This window comes from Plodia interpunctella, chromosome 10 (genome assembly GCF_027563975.2).
Source record: "Plodia interpunctella isolate USDA-ARS_2022_Savannah chromosome 10, ilPloInte3.2, whole genome shotgun sequence".
Lineage (NCBI taxonomy): Eukaryota > Metazoa > Arthropoda > Insecta > Lepidoptera > Pyralidae > Plodia > Plodia interpunctella.
Window position 1 is genome coordinate 1,471,704 of NC_071303.1, and position 21,219 is coordinate 1,492,922.

General features: G+C 37.5%; 2 protein-coding genes across 5 annotated transcripts in view; one reads left to right on the plus strand and one right to left on the minus strand.

Annotated features, from left to right (window-relative positions):
* The window catches only part of Prp16 (pre-mRNA processing factor 16), an 89,556-nt gene extending 79,159 nt beyond the window's left edge, over nucleotides 1–10,397 (plus strand). For 2 of the 3 annotated variants that reach the window (XM_053750407.2, XM_053750408.2), the window contains 9 exons: nucleotides 2,509–2,592; nucleotides 3,610–3,760; nucleotides 4,391–4,488; nucleotides 5,390–5,617; nucleotides 6,140–6,311; nucleotides 7,241–7,382; nucleotides 8,174–8,334; nucleotides 9,097–9,337; nucleotides 9,808–10,397. In XM_053750407.2, coding sequence (XP_053606382.1) covers nucleotides 2,509–2,592; nucleotides 3,610–3,760; nucleotides 4,391–4,488; nucleotides 5,390–5,617; nucleotides 6,140–6,311; nucleotides 7,241–7,382; nucleotides 8,174–8,334; nucleotides 9,097–9,337; nucleotides 9,808–9,994 — 1,464 coding nt within the window. In that variant the 3' untranslated portion in view covers nucleotides 9,995–10,397. The remainder of the gene's footprint in view (nucleotides 1–2,508; nucleotides 2,593–3,609; nucleotides 3,761–4,390; nucleotides 4,489–5,389; nucleotides 5,618–6,139; nucleotides 6,312–7,240; nucleotides 7,383–8,173; nucleotides 8,335–9,096; nucleotides 9,338–9,807) is intronic. The other variant, XM_053750409.2, reaches the window with a different exon arrangement.
* LOC128672911 (lipid droplet-regulating VLDL assembly factor AUP1-like) lies at nucleotides 6,179–21,063 on the minus strand. 2 transcript variants are annotated; one of them, XM_053750429.2, is made up of 9 exons: nucleotides 20,909–21,063; nucleotides 20,648–20,814; nucleotides 20,034–20,146; nucleotides 18,339–18,412; nucleotides 17,927–18,060; nucleotides 17,244–17,446; nucleotides 15,112–15,259; nucleotides 14,099–14,359; nucleotides 6,179–6,317 (listed from the first exon to the last, which is right to left on the minus strand). In XM_053750429.2, exons 1-8 carry the CDS (start codon nucleotides 20,944–20,946, stop codon nucleotides 14,106–14,108), a joined length of 1,131 nt encoding a protein of 376 aa, XP_053606404.1. In that variant the 5' UTR covers nucleotides 20,947–21,063; the 3' UTR covers nucleotides 6,179–6,317; nucleotides 14,099–14,105. The 2 variants fall into 2 exon arrangements, with proteins under 2 accessions (XP_053606404.1, XP_053606403.1); XM_053750428.2 differs by lacking the exon at nucleotides 6,179–6,317 and having other exon boundaries at nucleotides 13,965–14,359.
* Nucleotides 21,064–21,219: the final 156 nt, after the last annotated feature.

Genomic DNA, 21,219 nt, shown 5'->3' on the forward strand with positions numbered 1-21,219 from the left:
GGAAACGAGATAATACCAGTTAATTTATGTGTCTTATCAAATGTTTAACATCCTTGCGAGGGACGATGTCCATATGTAGATAGTTAAATAGTACTACAATACTGTAATTGTACCTGATAATTATCATTTTGCCATTTTAGAATAAATGAATAATATGCGCCGTTGTACATGTATCTTTCTTGTATCAATTTTAATTGATATAGTTATTTTCGTGCAATAAAGTTATTACAAACAAACAAGAAATTAATTCATACATACAAAGTCAATTCTTGTTATAATGAAATCTAAACCTACGGTTAGTAATACATAAATTTAACAATACACCACATATTATAAACATAAAAACTCGTAATAACTTTTTATAGTGTTTTCCATTAAAAAAATACTTTGTGGACTTTGTATTAAGCATGTTTTCTCTTAATAATTTTTGTTTTCAAATAGTTTTTAGTAGTAATAGCACTCACGTTTTACAATTAAGTGTGCAACTTAGTATGAATCCACAATTATAATCTAAGAAACAACAATGTGGAACGGAACAAAAATCCATTTTAGTTTTTACTACAGCTTTTAATACAATATTCATCACCAAATCAAAACAGAAACCCATCCATTGCATCTTAATTTGAAATCCTGTTATTTTAAACAGCAAAAAAAAGTATATTCACTGCAAAAGCATCAACAAATATTTGCAAACTTATAAACCTAATCGATCAGCCAATCGAATAGCCAGGGTCGCCTCAAGGGCGTTTACTATGACCTTATCAATTTATGGATTCTTTTACTGACGCAGTACTAAAACACATTATTTGTATGTTTATGGTGTGTTATAATAATTGTGGCTTAATATAGCGTTTTATCTTTATATTGTTGAAGAGGGGTGGTTTAATGTTATCAAAAGCTCTCAGGTTTGAATCCTACTCGAGCCTACGTGTTTTATCAATCTAACTCCTGTATAATTTTCATAGGCTTTCTTCCGGTGAAAACATAGTCTAAGAAACCTGAAAACTAGTAAAATAATAAAGGTCATGGTGTATATCGGTCTATTGCCACAAGGTGCCCGCAGTTTAAAGCGATGGTGGTCCTGTGGTAAAGTCCTGTGATCGAAAGGTCCTAAAGGTTTGAATCTTACTCGTGCCACATTAGTTGACAATTTAGTTTAGTAGTATATATGCGACTATGTACTTGCCACTATATATCGGTAGGTAGTCGTAGCATTAGGTGACTTATAACAGTGTTAGCAAAATCACACTCAAAAAAGAATATGCGTAATAGGAGTAATACGAGTAACACACTCGATAAGAGGAAGATCTTTAAGTCTTTTTGTTGTGTAATCCCCTAACCATATTTGTAAGTTATATTTATCCGTACAATGAACTTGTAGTGGTGTCTATATCGTACATAATGTTGGTATGTTTGTTCCCAAAGTTTAACATTAAAATCGAGTGTTTATGTCTTTAGAAATAAGTTGGACTTTGTAATATACTTTTGCTTATACATTAGTAGAAAATGATGTTATGCTTACATCTGTTAAAGGTTTTACATTATTCACAACTCATAATTTGCATAAAAATTACATTTATGCCCTATCCTTATCCTTTCCTTATATATTATAAAACAATATTCTCTGCCGCGTCCGTTTGTCTGTCTATTCGCTATAAACTCATAAACTACTGCACGAATTTTAAAGCAGTTTTCACCAATAGTCGTATGTCAAAGAGCTAAACTTATATTTGTGCATCCTTCATCGTCATTGCAACGAGTCATATTTGACGCACTTCCATAGATATATCTAAGCCATGTTAAATGCAGTTTAATGTCGTATAATCTTAATGATTATATAGAATCGTAACTAACAATCTTACCGATTTAGAACAATTGTGAAAAAATGTCCTTCTCACGATGTGTCTTTCGCCCTGTGCCGTGCAGGGACTTTGAACAATATTTTTGATTCATACAGATGTCTTTTATCAACGTTGTAAACTAAAAAAATCATGATGTCATAATTTAAATTCGCTACCTCTAACGAAAACAGTAATATGCCAATCTTCTTGAAATTTCTTGTACATATAGTTAAAAGTACGGAGAAGAATATACGCATACATCCAGTAAAAATGACAAAGTTGATTGATAGCCTACTTATTTTTGTTACATAGAAAAGCATTCGCAAATAATGAATAAACAATCCAGGAAAAAAACACGAAATCACTTTTAATTAGTTTCACCTAACCCGTTATATCAAATCTTGCAAGTTAGATTTCTCCTACTTCCAGTTGTCCTACAGAGTTGAAATTTCGCACGTCGCTTCAGTTTCCATGACAATGCATTATTAAATTATGATAAGCGTGACCCGATAGTGCAGCCCGGACCGGCTCCAAACGAGGGAACTCGCTTAACGGTTTACAGCGCGGACATGGTTTTTTTGTCAGACGTTAAATGCCATAAGATCTCTCTGACGACAATGAAAGCGTGTGGCAAAAATTACATACATAAATATGTTTATATTTTTAGGCTCTGCAGATACACCTTCAGCCAGATGACGGCGACATCTTGATCTTCATGCCTGGACAGGAGGACATCGAGGTCACGTGCGAGGTATGGTATAATTCTTATCATCTCAGTCTCAGTTCTATCCTGTGCTATCCCTAGCGCACGCGAGTTTATTTTTGTTATTTGCTTTTCTCTCGTCTATGTGAAAATTAAATGTGTGTGTCATTTTGATTTCAATAAATAAATAATCTATCTATTATTATCAGCCATTTTGAAATCACTGGCTTATTTCAATTGAAATGATTATTATATTAGTATCATGCAGTGGGGTCAGTATTGATTGCTCATCGAACCTTTGATGATAGAAGATCTTTAGTTTGTAGCGTTTGGTCCCGCCCTAGAGTAGGACCACTCCATATCCTCACGTGAATGTAGTACAAGGCGATTAAGGGACACAAACCCTTTTTTTTTTAATTGGTCGGGAAATCGTATAGAATATATCTGTCTCATATAGCTAAGTTGGCTCATTGTGTTTAAGTTTTTGTTGAAAGTATCTTCTTCATAGTCGTATTCCTCATGGCTGAGGGTCGTGGTCATTACGTGGAATTAAACACACACAACAACTTTCTTGGCATTAGTAATGGAGTGGTTTGCCATTGCCATCTCCATTTCACACACAAGTTAACAATCAACCAGTGTGCAGGTTTCCTCACGATGTTTTTCCTTCACCGGAAGCAATTGGTGGTCGATGAAAACTACTATACATGAGTCAGATTGGTATACAAACTCATGTGGCACGAGTAGGATTCGAACCTGGGACATTTCGATCTACAGGCGGTCACATCGGTATTAACCATTACACCACCACTTCTTTTATGTAAGAATGAGCCTACGTCACTCTCCAGCTACATTCAACTACATTCAGACCAAAAATCACTAGTATTCTTTCGATCCACAGGCGGGCGTCTTAACCATTACACCACCACCGCTTCTTAATTGAAACCAACCATAGTTGAACCATTGTTGAAAGTATAGACATACCAAAAAGGTTCAACGATACCTGTTCGAGAGTAGAGTGTATAGTTTGTTATTCCTACAGTATTAATTATGTCTTTGGTACAGACGCTAACAGAACGGCTAGCAGATTTGGACAGCGCTCCACCGTTGACAGTGCTGCCGATATACTCTCAACTACCAGCTGACTTGCAAGCCAAGATCTTCCAAAGGGCGCCACCTGGACAGAGGAAGTGTATCGTCGCTACTAACATTGCTGGTGAGTATCTAATAAATAAATGAATATATTAGGACAAATCACACAGATTGAGCTAGCCCCAAAGTAAGTTCGAGACTTGTGTTATGGGATACTATATTTTAACAAATACACATATAGATAAACGTCCAAAACCCGGGCCAATCAGAAAAAGATCATTTTCCATCTTGACCCGACCGGGGATCGAACCCGGTACCTCTCGATACAGAGGCAAGCACTTTACCACTGCGCCACAGAGGTCGTCAAATCTTTGACGACCTCTGTGGCGAACTGAACTTTGACCCGCACACTAATTGAAAACTACTTTTCATAGAACAAAACTAATTTTCAATTTTTTTTAGGAAAAAACTGCGGTGCAATTCTTTGTGCTGCTCCTAGTAGTCAGCAATTAACTTACGGTCTGTCCAGAAAGTGAAGAAATAAAATGTTGGCTGGCAACACTTGACAACACAATCAACCAATATTGACCATTATATTTGGTATTGCAATGCCAAAAAAATGTAGTTGGTCAAAATCAGTTTTCTTCACTTTCTGAATGGTCTGTAGTTTGAAGTAAATTTTTGATGTCAACTGTATGTGATGTATTTATTTTAAGTTGAATAGAGAAGTTGAAAAGTTTTTTTTTTTTTTCAGAGACCTCATTGACAGTGGACGGGATAATGTATGTGATCGACTCCGGCTATTGCAAGTTGAAAGTGTACAACCCAAGAATTGGTATGGACGCCTTGCAGGTAAGAAAGAAGTTAAAAGTATTTTTGCAATGTGAACAAACAAAAATAGAAATTAAACTTGAAAATGTCGTCGCATTGAAATATATTTCCGATCCTAAGTTATTATAACCAAGTTATAAGTTCCCTATATATATAACTAGCAGCGCCCCGGGGCTTCGCTCCCGTGGGAATTTCGGGATGAAAATTGCCCTATGTGTTATTCCAGGTGATATTCTGCCCGTGTACCAAATTTCCAACAATCAGTCCAGTAGATTTTTCGTAAAAGAGTAACACCACATGTGTGTTGCATACATACACACATCCTCACAAACTTTCGCATTAATAATATTAGTAGAACTTGGTCGTGAAAATATCAACAAGTATAGTTAAAATACATTGTCTAAAAGCTACCAAAATGTACTCTGCATTATGCTTATATGCGTTATGTATACACATAACGCAAGTACATATACATAGTATGTATACATATACGCATAGTAAGGTATAATCCGTACGGATTATACCTTACTAGGCGGCCCGTCCCGGCGTCGCTCGTGTAAAAACATAAGAAATATACATCAGATTCTGAAATAAGACCTTCAGGCAGGCAGTTTTTCATGTCAAAATTTCTCACAAGCTACAAGCTACTGGCATTTCGGAACGACCACTACTGAGAACAAATGCCGAAAGAAACTCATTTGAACAGTGTTGGTCCTTATCATGCCATCACCTAAGCCTTCGGAATCACACTATCTATAGGTGAAAACCGCACGAGGATCCGTGTTTCGAGTTTATCGCGAACAGACAGACGCGACAGAGAACTTTAATTTATAACATGTAAGGATACATAACAAGCCAATATTCAACAAATGAAAACACATTACGTGACAACGGACGGTCCCTCAACATGAATCACACCCAGATCTACCCGGTGAGCCAAGCGAACGCGCGACAACGCGCGGGGCGCGCGGGCAGGACGGGCCCGGGCAAGGCGTTCTGTCTGTACACGCAGCGGCAGTACCAGCACGAGCTGCTGCCCGCCACCGTGCCCGAGATACAGCGGACCAACCTCGCCAACACCGTGTTGCTGCTCAAGTCTTTGGGTGTCGAGGATCTACTCGCGTTTCACTTTATGGACCCGCCCCCACAGGTAGGTTTCTGTGGCCTAATGAAGCCAGAGATAAATTATTTTTATTTAGTCACAATCTACGTGATAATTTCGGAATCTCTTTTTCAACAACATTTTTTATTATCCCAAGTGTCCCGCGTCAACGTCACTCCTTTTTTTTCTAATCACAAGTAATAAAATGTCATAATTACTTAAATTTTATGTAACAAGTTGTATTTAAGTAATTATAACATTTCTACAAGAACTATTCAGTTTCATTGGCTCCAGGCAAAGACATGTGATGTGCACTCTTCTTTTTCTTTTATGCATAACTAGCTTTTGTCCGCGACTCCTCCCGCGGTATAAAGTAGCCCATGACACTCTCCAGCTCTCCAACTATCTCCACACCAAAAAGCACATCAATCCGTTGCTCCGTTATGACGCGAAAGACGAATAAACAAACACACTTTCACATATATAATATTAATATGGATGTAATTAAATTTGTCTTTTTGATAGCGATAAACAAATGATCTATGTTATCTAATTTTATCTCTTCCCCAGGACACAATCCTCAACTCGATGTACCAGCTGTGGATCCTGGGCGCCCTGGACGGCACGGGAGCCCTGACCCCGCTCGGCCGGCAGATGGCGGAGTTCCCGCTCGACCCCCCTCAGTGCCACATGCTCATTGTCTCCGCTGAGATGGGCTGCAGCGCCGAGGTTCTCATCATTGGTAAGTCTAAATTATAAACAATATAATATTATTTTTAATATTATAAACTAATTTTATGTACATAATTTTACTTATGTGTCTATAAATTAGGTAAGTAAATAATAATTGAAACAATTCAACCATATTTGATTCGATTAATATTTACGCAAAATTTTCGCCATTTTTCTTTTTTTTAACGAACCAACAATTCGACACAATGATAACGACAGCAGAATTACATTGGCTAAGGAATTATTTTCATTATATCTGAGGCGATAGCGAGCTCCGATATCGTGTCGCAAGGAAGCGATGTAATTTTGTCTAAGCCCCCTTGAGCCCTGACTCCTTTAGGCCGGCAAATGGCCAGTTCCCGCTCGACACAATTTTAACCTATTATAGTCTAATTTTAACTGCTGTTATACTAAAGGATATATGGGAAATTGTTATTGAGGTTTTTCTTCCTTTCCGAGTGTGTTATTGCTAACACTGGTGCCAGATTTTATTCATGTCTCCTAAAGGCATCTGACGTGACTTTTACGACTACCTACCGACATCTAGTGGCAAATACTAGTGATTTTTGGTCTGAATGTAGTTGAAACCGCTGGAGAGGCTCATTCTTACATAAAAGAAGTGGTGGTGTAATGGTTAATACCGATGTGACCGCCTGTGGATCGAAATGTACCAGGTTTGAATCCTACTCGTGCCACATGAGTTTGTATACCAATCTGACTCATGTATAGTAGTTTTCATCGACCACCACTTGCTTCCGGTGAAGGAAAAACATCGTGAGGAAACCTGCACACTGGTTGATTATAAACTTGTATATGAAATGAAGAAGACAATGGCAAACCACTCCATTTAATAGTGCCAAGAAAATTGTTGTGTTTCGTTCCACGTAATGACCACGACCATGAGGAATACGATCATGAAGATGAATAATCTTATTATAGTATCGATGCTGTCAGTGCCGTCAGTGTTCTACCGACCGCAGGGGCGGGAGGAGGAGGCGGACTCGGTGAGAGAGAAGTTCCAAGTGCCAGAGTCGGACCATCTCACTCTGCTGCACTTGTACAACCAATGGAAGTCGAACAAGTGAGTTACATGGTTGTAGAACTTGGCCTAATGAACATTTTATTGTTAGAGAGATATTAAAGCTATAGACCCCGTCTTTTCCATTTCGCTCATACATAAAGAGAAGAAACGAGATAGAGTGCTCACATGTTTTGCCCCTCGTCACGTGCCCGACCCAGTTTAACTTAAGATTAATCGGATTGACGAACCGGGAATTTGTATGGAAATCTCATATGGTTACACTTGTCCGTCGTTTAGTATAGTTTTGTTGGTATTTGGAATATTGTTATTTATAATTTATATAATATTATAGGGGCCTCGCTCCCTAATTTCCGGATAAAAAGTCCAGGTTATATTCTACCCGTGTACCAAATTTCATAATAATCGATCCAGTTGATTTTGCGTCAAAGAGTAACAAACTTACAAGCTTTCAGATTTATAATATTAGTAGGACGTAGTTAATAGTATTCAAAGCGCAAAACTTTAAAAAAACACAAGAAAAAAAATGTATAGTAAAAACTATTAACGTTAATTATGGGACTAATAGAAGCAGAAACAAACAATTCAAATTCATATGAAATTCAAAATTCTTTATTCGATTTAGGATAATATATAACATCAGTTATTGACGTCAAAAATTACTTAAAACTAAGTCTACTGCCGGCTTCCAAAGCGCAGGTGAAGAAGAAGCGGCGCAACAAACTTCACCGTAGCCTTTTCTCCAAGGACGTCAATTAACAAATGTAGGTCTCATATTTCAACCGACTTCAAAAAAGAAAGGATTAGCTCAATACGTCGCCGCCTTTTATCAGATACTCGAGTCAGTGGTGCACTGAGCACTTCGTGCACGGGAAGGCGATGCGCAAGGTGCGCGAGGTGCGCCAACAGCTGCGCGACATCCTGCAGCAGCAGCGGCTGCCGCTCGTCTCCTGCGGGACCGACTGGGACACTGTCCGGAAGTGTATTTGTTCCGGTGAGTGACGCGCTTGACCACTAGGGTGGATCTCCGAACGTTTAGACCGCGAATGACGAGCAGCCGCTCGTCATTGCGAAATTTCAAATTTTAACAAAGACTTTTGTCTTTGTTAAAATTTGAAAATAGTTTTACTGTCTGACTATAAAATCATTAATCTGTACTGTGGTACAAAAACAATTTTATGAAAGATTGATTTTGGAAATGATTCCTTGCGCAAGAAAATTGACGGATCATAATGACTGTGCGGCCGCAGCGGTCGAAACGCTCGGAGATTCACCCACGTCTATGACATTAATTTATGATTTATTCAATCTGTAACTGTAACAACAGCAGACATTTCTTTTAAGTATAATTTACTAAAGATTTTTGGCTATCAACACAGAAGTTAGTTTGTGTACATTTTTAAGTTTGCGATGTGCAAATATGTACATTTTTAACATGAACATTTCTATAAGACACGTCAAGATTGTTTACTTTTTTAAAACCTACAAACGGGGTTAGATAACACAACCCGTTATTCATATAAAAAATACAAAACACTATTATCTTGTCACTTTATGTTTGACATTGACAGAACGAGACAAAACGTCCTTTAGCTTAAAGTACATATGCTTACCGTGTTTCAATATTTATAACTATACTATATACAGTGTCAATCTTAACCTTGGCGATGGCAAATCATCGTTTTGGCGAACGAAGACATTTAAAAAAAAGTATGCTTAACTTTTTTATGAAAAAGTTCCATTACTCCGTTTCCAGCGTACTTCCAACAAGCGGCGCGCCTCAAAGGCATAGGAGAGTATGTGAACTGCAGGACCGGCATGCCCTGCCACCTGCACCCCACGTCGGCGCTGTTCGGCCTCGGCTCCTCGCCCGACTACGTCGTCTACCACGAGCTCATGATGACCACTAAGGAGTACATGCATTGTGTTACCGCGGTCGATGGCCGGTGGTTAGCCGAGTTGGGACCTATGTTCTTCTCGCTGAAGGAGGCCTCGAAGTAAGTAATGAATCTTAAATTCATATATGACATTATAATTGTTAGTCTCTTTCTTTCTCTGAGCCTTTTCCTGGTTCCTTCTGCCGCCATTGCGCTTCTGAGCGCCCAGAATTCGCTCTCCTATTATTTCTCATGGTTTTCGGCAACTTTAGTAGTAGTAAGCATATGCTTGACGGCGATATGAAGCCAGAACTAAGCTTTTTAGCCTAAATTAATATTTTGAAAACAACTAGAGTCAAATTTTGTTAAGACATTGTTAGGCTAACGGGAAAGCGATGGTAATTAGATTGCAGAAAATGACGGGAAATTAAGTCTATACACAGCAATGATTTGGGATATATGACGAAAGGTACAAACTACGAAAACTAGTTTAGACTAAGGTAACCGTTCGTCGTAATAAAGGTTGCTAGGTTTCCATAGAAATATAATAGTATCTCTATTATCGTAATATCAAAATTATTTGTGCTCAGGTCAAATCGCGACAAACGCAAAGAAGCGGCAGTCCACCTCGAACGAATGGAAGAGGAGATGAGACAGGCGGAAATCAAAATGGCGGAAGAGAGACGGAAGAAGGACGAAATGGTGCCCGACAAACAAGAAGTCGCTACTCCCGGCCTGGACACGCCGAGACGGACGCCTCACAGGCTCGGCTTGTAGTGCGGCGGTCGCTCACTAGCCGGCGACAATGGCGAGTGAGGTTGACATTTAAAAAAAACGAAAATCTAAATCGCGCCAAAAATTTCTATGCTAGCAATGAATTCAATCTTTAAAGCTGCTTCTCCTTCCTTGTAAGTTTTAAATGGCAATTAAGGAAACGGCTCCAAAGTGACAGCTGTCAGAGTGACAGCGCGGTGTACTGTCAAATTGACAGATATTCTGTTTACCGATGTTTTTGGTTTAACATTTCTAAAGCGCCTTATAAATATTCCTCTCTTTGCTTTAGAAATGTGAATATTTTCTAGACTAGGTATGTTCATATTAAAGTTGTTTTAGGAACCGCAACGGATAAAAAACACTTATTTTTTAACAAACAGTGAAATAAAAGATTAAATTGGTGAAACATTTTTTTTTTATTTTATAATCTTCATCAAATAATTACAAACTTAACTTGAACAACTACGATTAGGAAGCTGTTTGGCAGTCGCGCTACTCGTCAAATTTACTTCGACCATAGAAAATAAAATGGAAAATAAACTATATTCCAAAATGTCAACATAGCTGTATTCAGTAAAAAAAAAAAGTGTGCGTCAAAATCATAGACAAAGAAAACTAAAGACTTCAATCTTTCATTTCGCTCATACAAGAAAGAGAGAAACGCGTATTACGAATAAACAGGGCGAAAAGGACATAATTATTATCCTTGTATGACATCTCTTACATCTACTCATTTTGCTATTGTATTTATGCATATTGTCGTGAGAAAATTGAAAGTTTGTGTTACTTTCAATTTTCTCACGACCATTTTATTTTCTGTGATCAAATTTTTACTAATAATGAATGCCGTATTTTCATGAATTCGCATTTTCACTATATCTTTACCTATTGGACTATACACACTTTATATTTATTTTAATAATTTTACCTTTACATACTATAGAAATTTACCTTTAAAATACGAATTCATGCAAAAGATCCTACCACTTATTAAATGTCGAAGTAATACTAACCATACTAAATTTTAATATATTGCGTGTTTCTTTTTCAATTTTAATCAAATTAGATATTAATGAAATTTAGTAAAGTATAATGCAGTAATCGAATATTTTTAAACCTTTCTTTTTAAAATATAAGTCGTTAAAATAAGAGCACTAGACATTGATGTTATTAGTACCTAAATGAGATCTAATTAAAATGACAATGATCATCTATATTGATCGATTCTAGTAATTTGCCATTATGCGTGGAGCATGGAAGGACAATATTTTTTTTATATACTAAACAACAGGTATTAAACGTGCAGATACTTCTTTATTTCCCAGACGTTTCGGGCCTTGTTGCAAAGGTCCGTGGTCACTGGGCGTCTGGGATATAAAAAAGCGTTTAACACCTGTTGTTTAGTATATAATTATGTAACGCGAAAGTTTTAAAGTAATATTTTTTTCATGGAAAAAGTCATAGAATGTCTAATATTGCTTGAATCAAATTGAGCAGTTGTTGGTGTGTTTTCATAGTCAAGTATTTTGTCATTGTATATTGAACGCTATATTTTCACGAGATCATAGCCATGGTCTAATGAAGAGTTGTCGTTGGTCAGATATTTATCATGTATGATCAGCGAGAATTTCAATTTTGTACCGTTTGACAGTTTTGCACCTAGAGTTCAAATTAACGCCATCTGGTGTCAGAAAATAGCAACAGCCTCATGTATTGCTTATGATTATGACTTTTATAACTAAGAAAACATCGTTTTTTAATAGTGACTACGTTTGGATGCATCGCTACAAAGGAAAAAGAACCTTTATATACACGGCCCGAATGTCGAAATTGCTTTGGCTGCATGGGCGTGCATAATCGTTCACAAAATCTATATCGAGTTCAACATACCTGTTTAAATCATATATTTAATTAAATCTGAATAGTATCGATTGTTAGGAATAGTATGTTAAGTTGATGAACAATATTTTAACAGTCCTTTAATATAAAACACGCGAGCCTCTAGAAAGACTAGAAATTAATTTTACATCAAATTCAATGAAACTACTATACTCTTTGAAAACAAAAGGATATTTGTAAGACATATCTCGATATTGCCGACTGTGGTTACGTATTTACGCAAAATTGTCTTTTTATGATGTAATTTACTATTAAAATAATAGCGTTAATAATCGGACAATAAACGTAGTAAATAAACAAAGTAAAAGTCGAGTTAACAACTATGAAACATAATAAAATTGTTAAAAATATACAAGTATATTAAAATAAATGTGATAAAAAGAGAAATCTCTAAAAACTTCGTAAATTTTATCGAAACCTTGGCTTTAGAGCCAATTCTAAAGCCAAATTTTCATTAAGATAGTAATGGCGCGAAAATAGTGGTCAAAAATTACACATGTTCAATTATCGCAGTGAAGTCAATGCATGCATTGTAAAACGCGATGTTGACACGTGAAATTTATGACGAATGTCACTTATTTGATGTCACTAGTATAGTAATGAAAATAAGGTTTAACCACCACGACATCTTCCGGGGCACAAAGAATAATGCGAAATTTGAGTTACATTCAAAGTCATTATTATAATAAGTAATAACCAAATTGTGTTCCTCAAAGCAATGAGCAACGCGAGAATTTCGCACATAAATTGCAAATGGCGAATGGAATTTGTGACGCCATCTTAGAAACCGTAATGTTTATTACTACAGCAGGCGGGCAAATGTCAATACTTCACATATTTATTCTTCGGCATATCGCTACATGCGACGAATTTTTCGATAATGCACGGAAACGTTCTAGAAAATTCCTGAGAGATTTCTCCAGAAAAATCCGGAAATTTTCAAAAGAATTTTCCGAGAACAGAGAATTTCTCGACGGCACATTACTAGTGTGAAAGTCGTGACAACACACATGATAGTTCCTCATTGGGCGTGACATGGGACATGGTGATTGTCGTCAAATTAGGCACTAAACAAGAATATTAATTCCCTTCAAATATCTTGTTTAGTTTTCATATCCTCAGTCTACAATCACATGGACACAAATTAACGCAAACATGCAGAGTCGATATTTATATTATTACAACCACAAGTTTCAGTAATTTTATGTATAAATTAGTATAAATTCTTCATTATTTCGATCTAAAATTCCGCTTCTATGGAGTCGTGTTGCCTACATAAAGACATAGTTAAAATTACACTCACTGTAATTCCATATTACACACATTAATCACAATTTAAGGATGGATCTGTCGAGCATAACACTCAATATGTCATTTGCCATAGTTTTTTAGTGTCAATCACATATCAAGCTAGTCATATCTCAACTTCATTTTAATTTGCCTTAAAACTGTTTTATTAATTCACCAATAGTTTTTCACACTATAACTTTGACACAGTCCAGAAGCTACAAAAATATATATCATTACATTTTACCAAGGTACTTTTAGTACTTATATACATTCTATAGTGTGTTACATTTAGAATTGAGATTTTTTTACAAATACTCATAGAACCGCGTGTTACCCTACGTGGACCTCTTAACCGCGTTAACAGTGGAACGAATTTGAGCAATTGATTGTACCAATATGTCAATAATGTCCATTGTAAAATCAATTTCAGTATTAAATGGAAGTCAGAGTCCATTCTCTGTCGTTTAGATAAATAGATAGATATTTTATTTGCACCATTTACAGAAGAAATATAAGTTATATCTAAGTATTCAAATGAGCGCGAAGGCTGACTTCTACTAAAAGCAATTACTTCCTAATATGTATTTTCAGTTAAAATTATAAAATTACAGTATGAATTTAATACATTTAGTTGAAGAGGACATGAATCTAGAATAAGGTTAACAACTTTAATCTACGCAAAGCTGGTTCGCTAGTTGAAGATTCGAATCACGCTATGACACATTATCGTACAATCGCAGTGCGTTCGGCAACGTATTAAGCGGCTTGTGTTCATTTCGCGGCGCAGTCATAACTGTACGGTAACGATGCTGTAACTGATTGGCGAGGTCGTGAGGTACTCTAGTACTATTGATCCATCCAATATTGTTCAGAATCGAAAATGTAACACACACTACGACACATTATCCATAAAATTACCTCAATTTCAGGCCAGATTCAATCCATGTTTCTCTATATACTTCCTTCTCGCTTCCGCTATCATCTGCGCTTTTCTTTCTTGAAAGCTGAGTTGCCTCTCTTTGGCGCTCTTTGGGAACACCCCCGTGGGGACGGGGGTGACGTACTTGGGGGGCGGGGGGGAGCTGGGGCCGGGAGGGGGGGTATCCGCGCGCTCGGGGGTGTAGGGGGTGATCCCCTCCAGGAAGTTCGTGATCGTCACGTCGACGCTTTGCGTTACAGCTGTGGGAAATTGACAAAAAATATAAATATTTAATTTTAAAGTTACGAGGTTATTACACGAAAGGCCTCTTTCACCAGTTTCTGATAATCATATCGTAATCTGTCAGATAAACTAACTACTAAATAGATCTGACTGAAATTATTCGCCAGTTAGCCCTATACAACACTAGTTTGATATGTTACATTTATCAGCTACTTTATCAGCAAGCGGTGAAATAAACCCAAAGGTTTCAAAAGCTTTGGGTTCTATCAAGTATGCAAACAGCCAAGCGACCCACCTGATGGTAAATGGTCACCATAGTATATCAACATTCAACGCCAGGTCAACACCAAGGGTGTCCCATGACCATGGTGATGATCCATACTAATATTCTAAATGGGAAACTCTGTTTCTGTTCCACTTTTACGGCTAAACCGCTGGACTGTTTTATATGAAAATTGATATGCATATAGTTAAAACCTCAGCTAAAAACATAAGTTACTTTTTTCAAAAACGGGTGAAAGTTGTATAAAAGTCATAGGAGATTTATCTCTCTTCTTCTGGTCGAGTCGGAATAGCTATCACACACGACGAATCAGACTTCTGCTATAAGTTTACGTGGATGCACGCATTCACAGAGGCTTATATCGCTTTATGTTCCTTAATGTCTAGAATTCAGATTTTGGAGTTGGTGACGATTGAACTTTAGTGGAATTCAAAACATTTTTGTAAATGAAACATAATGGTCAGGAAGGCCACAAGACAAACTGACCGAGGTCGGCGAGCACGTCGCGCAGCGGCACGCGCGGCAGCACGTCGCGCACGCGCGCGGCGCCGCGTCGGAGCTCGGCCGCGCTCGCGCGCGCGCGCCACGCGCCGCTGCTGTTCACTTGCTCCCAGCGGAACTCCAGCATCTCCACCTACGCAAGACGGGGCGCGTCCGATCGTAACTGACTCTTCTATTTACTTGAGGGTCGTACTTTAATCAGTGTGAGCCTCGAAAGTGAGTCAACGCCTTACACACACACACATGCATCCGGGCATCGCGCCGCCGCTCTCCCCACTCTCTTAACGGCCTCATAACCATACAATACGTGTAACACATGCATTTTGTAACTGACTAAATTATAGATTATAAGTTTAAAATATCATTGTCAAGTTTGAAGAATCCACATAGTAACCACAAAAGAAGTCGCTCCCAGTTTGTCCAGAAGTAAATTGCAATTAGTTTTTATTTCAAACGTATATATCATTTTATGCATGTATATTCTATAAAATTAAATATTTTTACCTACAATCTTAAAATTCTTAGAACTGGGTCCGCAACCTAAAAAATTACACGTATTTTTTATATTCTTAAATATCACCACGTGTCACAAAGAGTCAAAGTTAAAAAGGCTAAAAAAACATTACGTGATTTGGACGGCCCCTAATATATACTATTAGATCCTTACATATGAAATTGGCGTTTTATTGTACTGGCCACTTTAATCACAAATTTCTCCTCTTTGGTTAGGAATTCCAAATTCAAAATTTATACAGCCATTTACACAGCATCGCATTATTTACGAGTACGAGTTCCACCGTGGCACCAGTGCTGCGGAAACGGCTCGAAGGGTGGTGCTGATGATGCATTCACCATCATCATCACCCTTATATTACCCTACACATCATTATGTGTATGGCGGTCGTGTCGCAAAAGAAAACACGGTGCATTTTTGGTTCCAACGTTTTCGTTCTGGAAATTTCGACCTCCAGAACAAGCCCCGTGGACGGCCGGAGACCCTAGTTGACAAAGAAGAATTGAAGGCTATTATGGAAGCGAATCCATCGCAAACCACGTCCGAGTTAGCTGCAGGCTTCGGTGTTAGTGATAAAACTATTTTAATCCACTTGAAACAAATTGGGAAGATTAAGAAACTTGAAAGGTGGGTGCCTCACGAATTGAGTGAAGCAAACCGGCAAACGCGTGTCGACTGCTGCGTTACATTACTTAACCGGCACAATAATGAAGGGTTTTAAAATCAAATCATTACCTGTGATGAAAAGTGGATTCTCTACGATAATCGCAATGGCTGGTCCCAGGCCAGCCAGCCAAATCCTGCCCCAAGCGAAAATTGACCCAAAAAAAAGTTACTTGTAAGCGTTTGGTGGACTAGTGTCGGTGTCGTTCATTACAGTATTCTCAAATCTGGCCAGACGATTACGGCAGACGTCTATTGTCAGCAATTGCAAACTATGACGAAAAAGCTAGCTGCTAAACAACCGAGGCTAGTCAATCGCTCCACGCCACTGCTGCTACACGACAACGCTAGACCACACACTGCACAACAGACTGCTACCAAATTAGAGGAGCTTCAATTGGAATGTCTAGGACATCCACCGTACTTCCTGGATCTTGCTCCAACAGATTACCATTTTTTTCCAAATTTGGATAACTTCTTGCAAGGGAAAAATTTCAACTCCGATAGAGCAGTCCAAACCGCCTTCAAAGATTTTATTGATTCCCGTCCGAGTGGTTTTTTTAGTAATCAATGAACATCCTATGAGATGGCAAAAGCGCATAGATAATAATGGTTCTTACTTTGATTAAATAAATATATTATATTAAAAAATATTCGACTTTTTGTTCCTCCTATAACAAACGCAAATTTCATATGTAAGGACCTAATATTACAAACTACTATCTATAAAGAGTAGATAACGGATTTTCAACAATGGTATATGGACGATTTCATAAGACGCACCACCTGTGTTCCAATGAAGGAAAATATCGTAAAGGCACCTGCACACTAGTTGGTATAAATTTAACATCTAGTGTGTGAAATGAAGGTAACGGCAAACGACTTCCTTAAGCGTTGAGCGTCGAGGTCGTGCCTGTCTATATTCGTGAAAACCACTTACCCCAAGAGATCCCGCAATGGACTGTCTTAATCTCTGCACGAATGCCGCATCATCGTCGTCCCCTCTTTCCATGGCTGGTAGTAACTGTATCGTGAATACAGTCAGCGGGGTCCAGAGGAACCATAGAGCGTCGCTCCAGGGGAACTTGTCCCTGGTGTCTCCGGGGCGGTGTACTGTCACGTTCGTATACATCCGTTCTACCTCTATGAAAGTTAAATTTGCCAGTTACTTTAGGGATACTATAACTATATTATAAACTAAATGTTGCCCGGGGCTTCACTCCCGTGGGAATTTTGAGATAAAATATAGCCTACAGCAATCTTGGATAATGTACCTTTCTAATGGTGAAAGAATTTTTGAAATCAGTTCTATAGTTTCAAATATTACCCGCCTCAACCACACCACAAACGCTTACCTCTTTATATAATAGTATAAATATAGATTATACACCTGAACCTTCGTCAGTCAGGCTGCCCTCTGGTAGTAACCGAAGACAAACCGATTGTGCAGACCGGTGGATCTACCATTGATGAACTTCGCACTAAGGGACATTCTGAAGCTTATGCAAACCTTCAGAAATCCCGGTGCAGGACAGGCGTTGGAGTAAGTACAAAAGAGCCAAACGTTCGACGTGCGACAATGATGGACACCGCTGCATGATAATAATAGTTTCACCCACTCACTTATACTGACGGGCTGGACACGGTTTCCGATTGGGAAGGGCCAGTCGGTGAACTTCAGCAGTCCCCTGCCATTGGTCGGGCCTCCCTCCGGCTGCAGCAACACCGGTCTACTGGGAGACTCCGCGAAGTGTTGTCTGGAACCACTTGCATTTGTTATTTTCGTTCGTGTTGACGCAATTTTTGAAGGCTTTTAATGATTACAAAATAAATTAGATGTTGCCCGCTGTAGTTATGTTTGACCTCGGGTCATTAACTACCTATATCTATTACAAACATCAAAATTGGTCTGGACCAATTTTTAACAATTAAATATATATATATACATTTTATTTATAATAAATGGCAAACCGCTGGCGATTTGCAACGCTAGTATATACGAGTAGCATTTTGAAGAGAATGAAAAACTACTTACTTTCTAACAAACTGTGCAGCATTCTTTATTCCAAGCGTTGATGCAAAAAACGGTGGCACTTTCCATTTTCTTAACTAGAACAAAAATAATCGTAATCAAATCGTTGTAGCATGTAATTCCGCCCTAAAATAGGACCACTCCATATCCTCCCGTGGATGTACGACGCGACTAAGGAGCACATAGCATACAGCTGATAGGTATTCTCAAGGAAGGTTGACGTGAGGCAGACCAATTGTAAAACCACAGCCAATACTTGAAAAATTTTAAGGTTATTTTTTCTCGGCGTCGAAATCGGTTTCCGCCCCGAATGCGAGATGTCCTTAATGGCAATACAGATCACCCGCGCTGGCGTCCCCAACCCAGGAAGCAATAATAAATACCTGTTTATTATTATTTCCTGGTTGAGGGAAGAGGGGACGTGGCTGTGAAGGGACTTGATCTCCCAAGCGGAATGCATACTTTTTCGAGATACAGATCGATATTTTTTTTTATAGGAACTAAACTAAATGATCATGGACGAAACGCCCACCTTCTCTGGCGACAACAACAAAAATTATTATTAAAATATATTTAGATATTGCAAATTTTAAGTGCTTAATGCATTGGTATTGTACATTTATACTTTTTAAACATAGTAGACGGTCATTCGGAATTTTGAATGTTTTTGTTAAGTTATTATTCTGTGACACAGTAGTAAAATTCTTGCCACTGAACCGAGATGTCCAGAGTTCTATCCCCGGTTGGGTCATGATGGAAAATGATATTTCTCTGATTGGTCCGGATCTTGGAATTTTATCTATATATGTATTTGTTTTAAAATATAGTATTGTTGAGTTAGTATCCCATAACACAGGTCTCGAACTTACTTTGGGGCTAGCTCAATTTGTGTGATTTGTCCTAATATATTTATTTATATTTTGATTTTATATTTATACAATGAAGCAAGCACAAATTTTAAGTATCCTTTAAAGGTTTTAGTTTTCGATTATATTATTACATAATCTATTATTGTTAGGGGTACAATAGTACCCCTAAGCATGCTTAATTCATACACCACAAAATTATTGGTATTTATTTATAGTTTGATAAAAAAATACTTTGTTGCTAATCAACGATGCAATACATGTTTCTCACTAAACTTTTTCTGATTAAATATTATTACAAGCCACAACAAACTTGATTTTAGGTCGACATCTGATAACCTTCAAGAAAAATTTAAAACAAAACAACCTTTTAATAATCCATGTGATTCCTGCATGGTGTGTGGTTTCACGCTATAATAATAGCACTCTATATCCTTATGTGGATGTCATAAGAGATGACTAAAGGATAAAACATCTTTGATTGTTATGCAACAGCAGTATTCACAAACAGGATTGGCACTACCCACAAGGATGAGAGAACTTTTCTAAATCTCTTTTGCTTTATACATGGCCATTGTATAAGACACACCTACCCATATTTTTTCAAGTACATTATTATTTATTTTCCAGTATAGAGTGAAAAAAGTAATTTCCTTTCTTTGTCTACTGTTGTTCAATGCAACTAAATCTCTGATGACAATAAAAGCTTGTGTCAGGAATTACATTCCTGTAAACTTTTTTGTTACTTTTCTAGTCTGTTTTGTCAAAGTGGTACGTAAAGGACACATTTTTCTTATTCACAAATTCCTCCTGTCATTAAAAATCAACTTACACTGATTGTGCCGAGCACATGTGAAGTGGCTAGGGAATCCAGACATGAAACATAGTTGGCCACCATCACACTACACCGGGGGTCTCTATTTCCCTTTAACTTTACATACACACCTGAAAATATTAAGTCATTATTAATAAATAAATATATTGACACAAATTAGCCCCAAAGTGAACTACAGACAAGTCTGGAAACAAAAATACAATGCACTGGGAATTAAACCCAGAATGGAATGCCAATGTAAAGGTAGGACATTAGCCTAAAACTCTCTTTTGTATGAGTGTTTTCCCTGTTGCCTCCCCAGCCATTGCAGAACCCAGGATCCACTGGCCTATATTACATTACCCTAATTGGATCTCCCGTGTTTTCAAGTGTAAAATAGATTGAAACATTCCAGACTGTATAAAAAACATACAATATCAGTTTTATACTTTTACTATGTAGTGACAAGTCATAACATAGTGATTGTTTTAATTACACAGATACAAAGGGTTCACAATGTTATTTATAAACATATCTGATAAATGTCAAAATTGCAAAGATCATTGAGGAAATTTTTCCTGTTTAGGTATAAAATGAGTGAAAAATTATTATATGACCTAAATTCCACTTACCAAAAGTCCAGCAAGCCAGTGTTGACAACAGTTGACCTACAGCTGATTTTTTTGGCAATAAGATCGAAGCTACCCACAAAATTAACGCTAGTAACGTCCTTAGCGCTAGAATTAGAATGCCGAAAGGCAAATACAGTAGAAACTGGAATACATTATCACCCGAGAACCTGTGAAACAAAAAACATATATTCAAGATTTTGAAACGCAAACTTTCCCTTGGTACAACAAACACGTAGGTTATTATGACAGTCCCTCTATTACCTATCGTCATTAGCCAGCTTGTCTACTGTAAGGGCCATGGCGAGTATATTGGCTAAATATTATCCTTTATAGGTTTATTTTACTTTTCTTTGGGCAATTTCGAAATTAAGATTTTATCGTCACACACACGTATAACACCAACCATAGACAATCCGTTTTTTGACATATCGTATATTGTATCTATCTATGATTAATCTTTGCCTCCTCAATAAAATGAGGGAATAAACAAAAAAAAATCTATGATTAAGTTGTCATTTTCAATATCTACCTACCTTCTACACGTAATCTAATCATTGTTAACTTTAGCACAC

What these genes read in the sequence shown, in the direction of transcription:
- LOC128672911 (XM_053750429.2), bottom strand. Translation starts at nt 20,946, where the DNA reads ATGGCCCTTACAGTAGACAAGCTGGCTAATGACGATAG. An exon ending in GCTGCACAGTTTGTTAGAAA is followed by an intron (nt 18,061 to 18,338) that starts GTAAGTAGTTTT and finishes AAGTGGTTCCAG; the next exon opens with ACAACACTTCGCGGAGTCTC. An exon ending in TGTCCAGCCCGTCAGTATAA is followed by an intron (nt 17,447 to 17,926) that starts GTGAGTGGGTGA and finishes TAACTTTCATAG; the next exon opens with AGGTAGAACGGATGTATACG.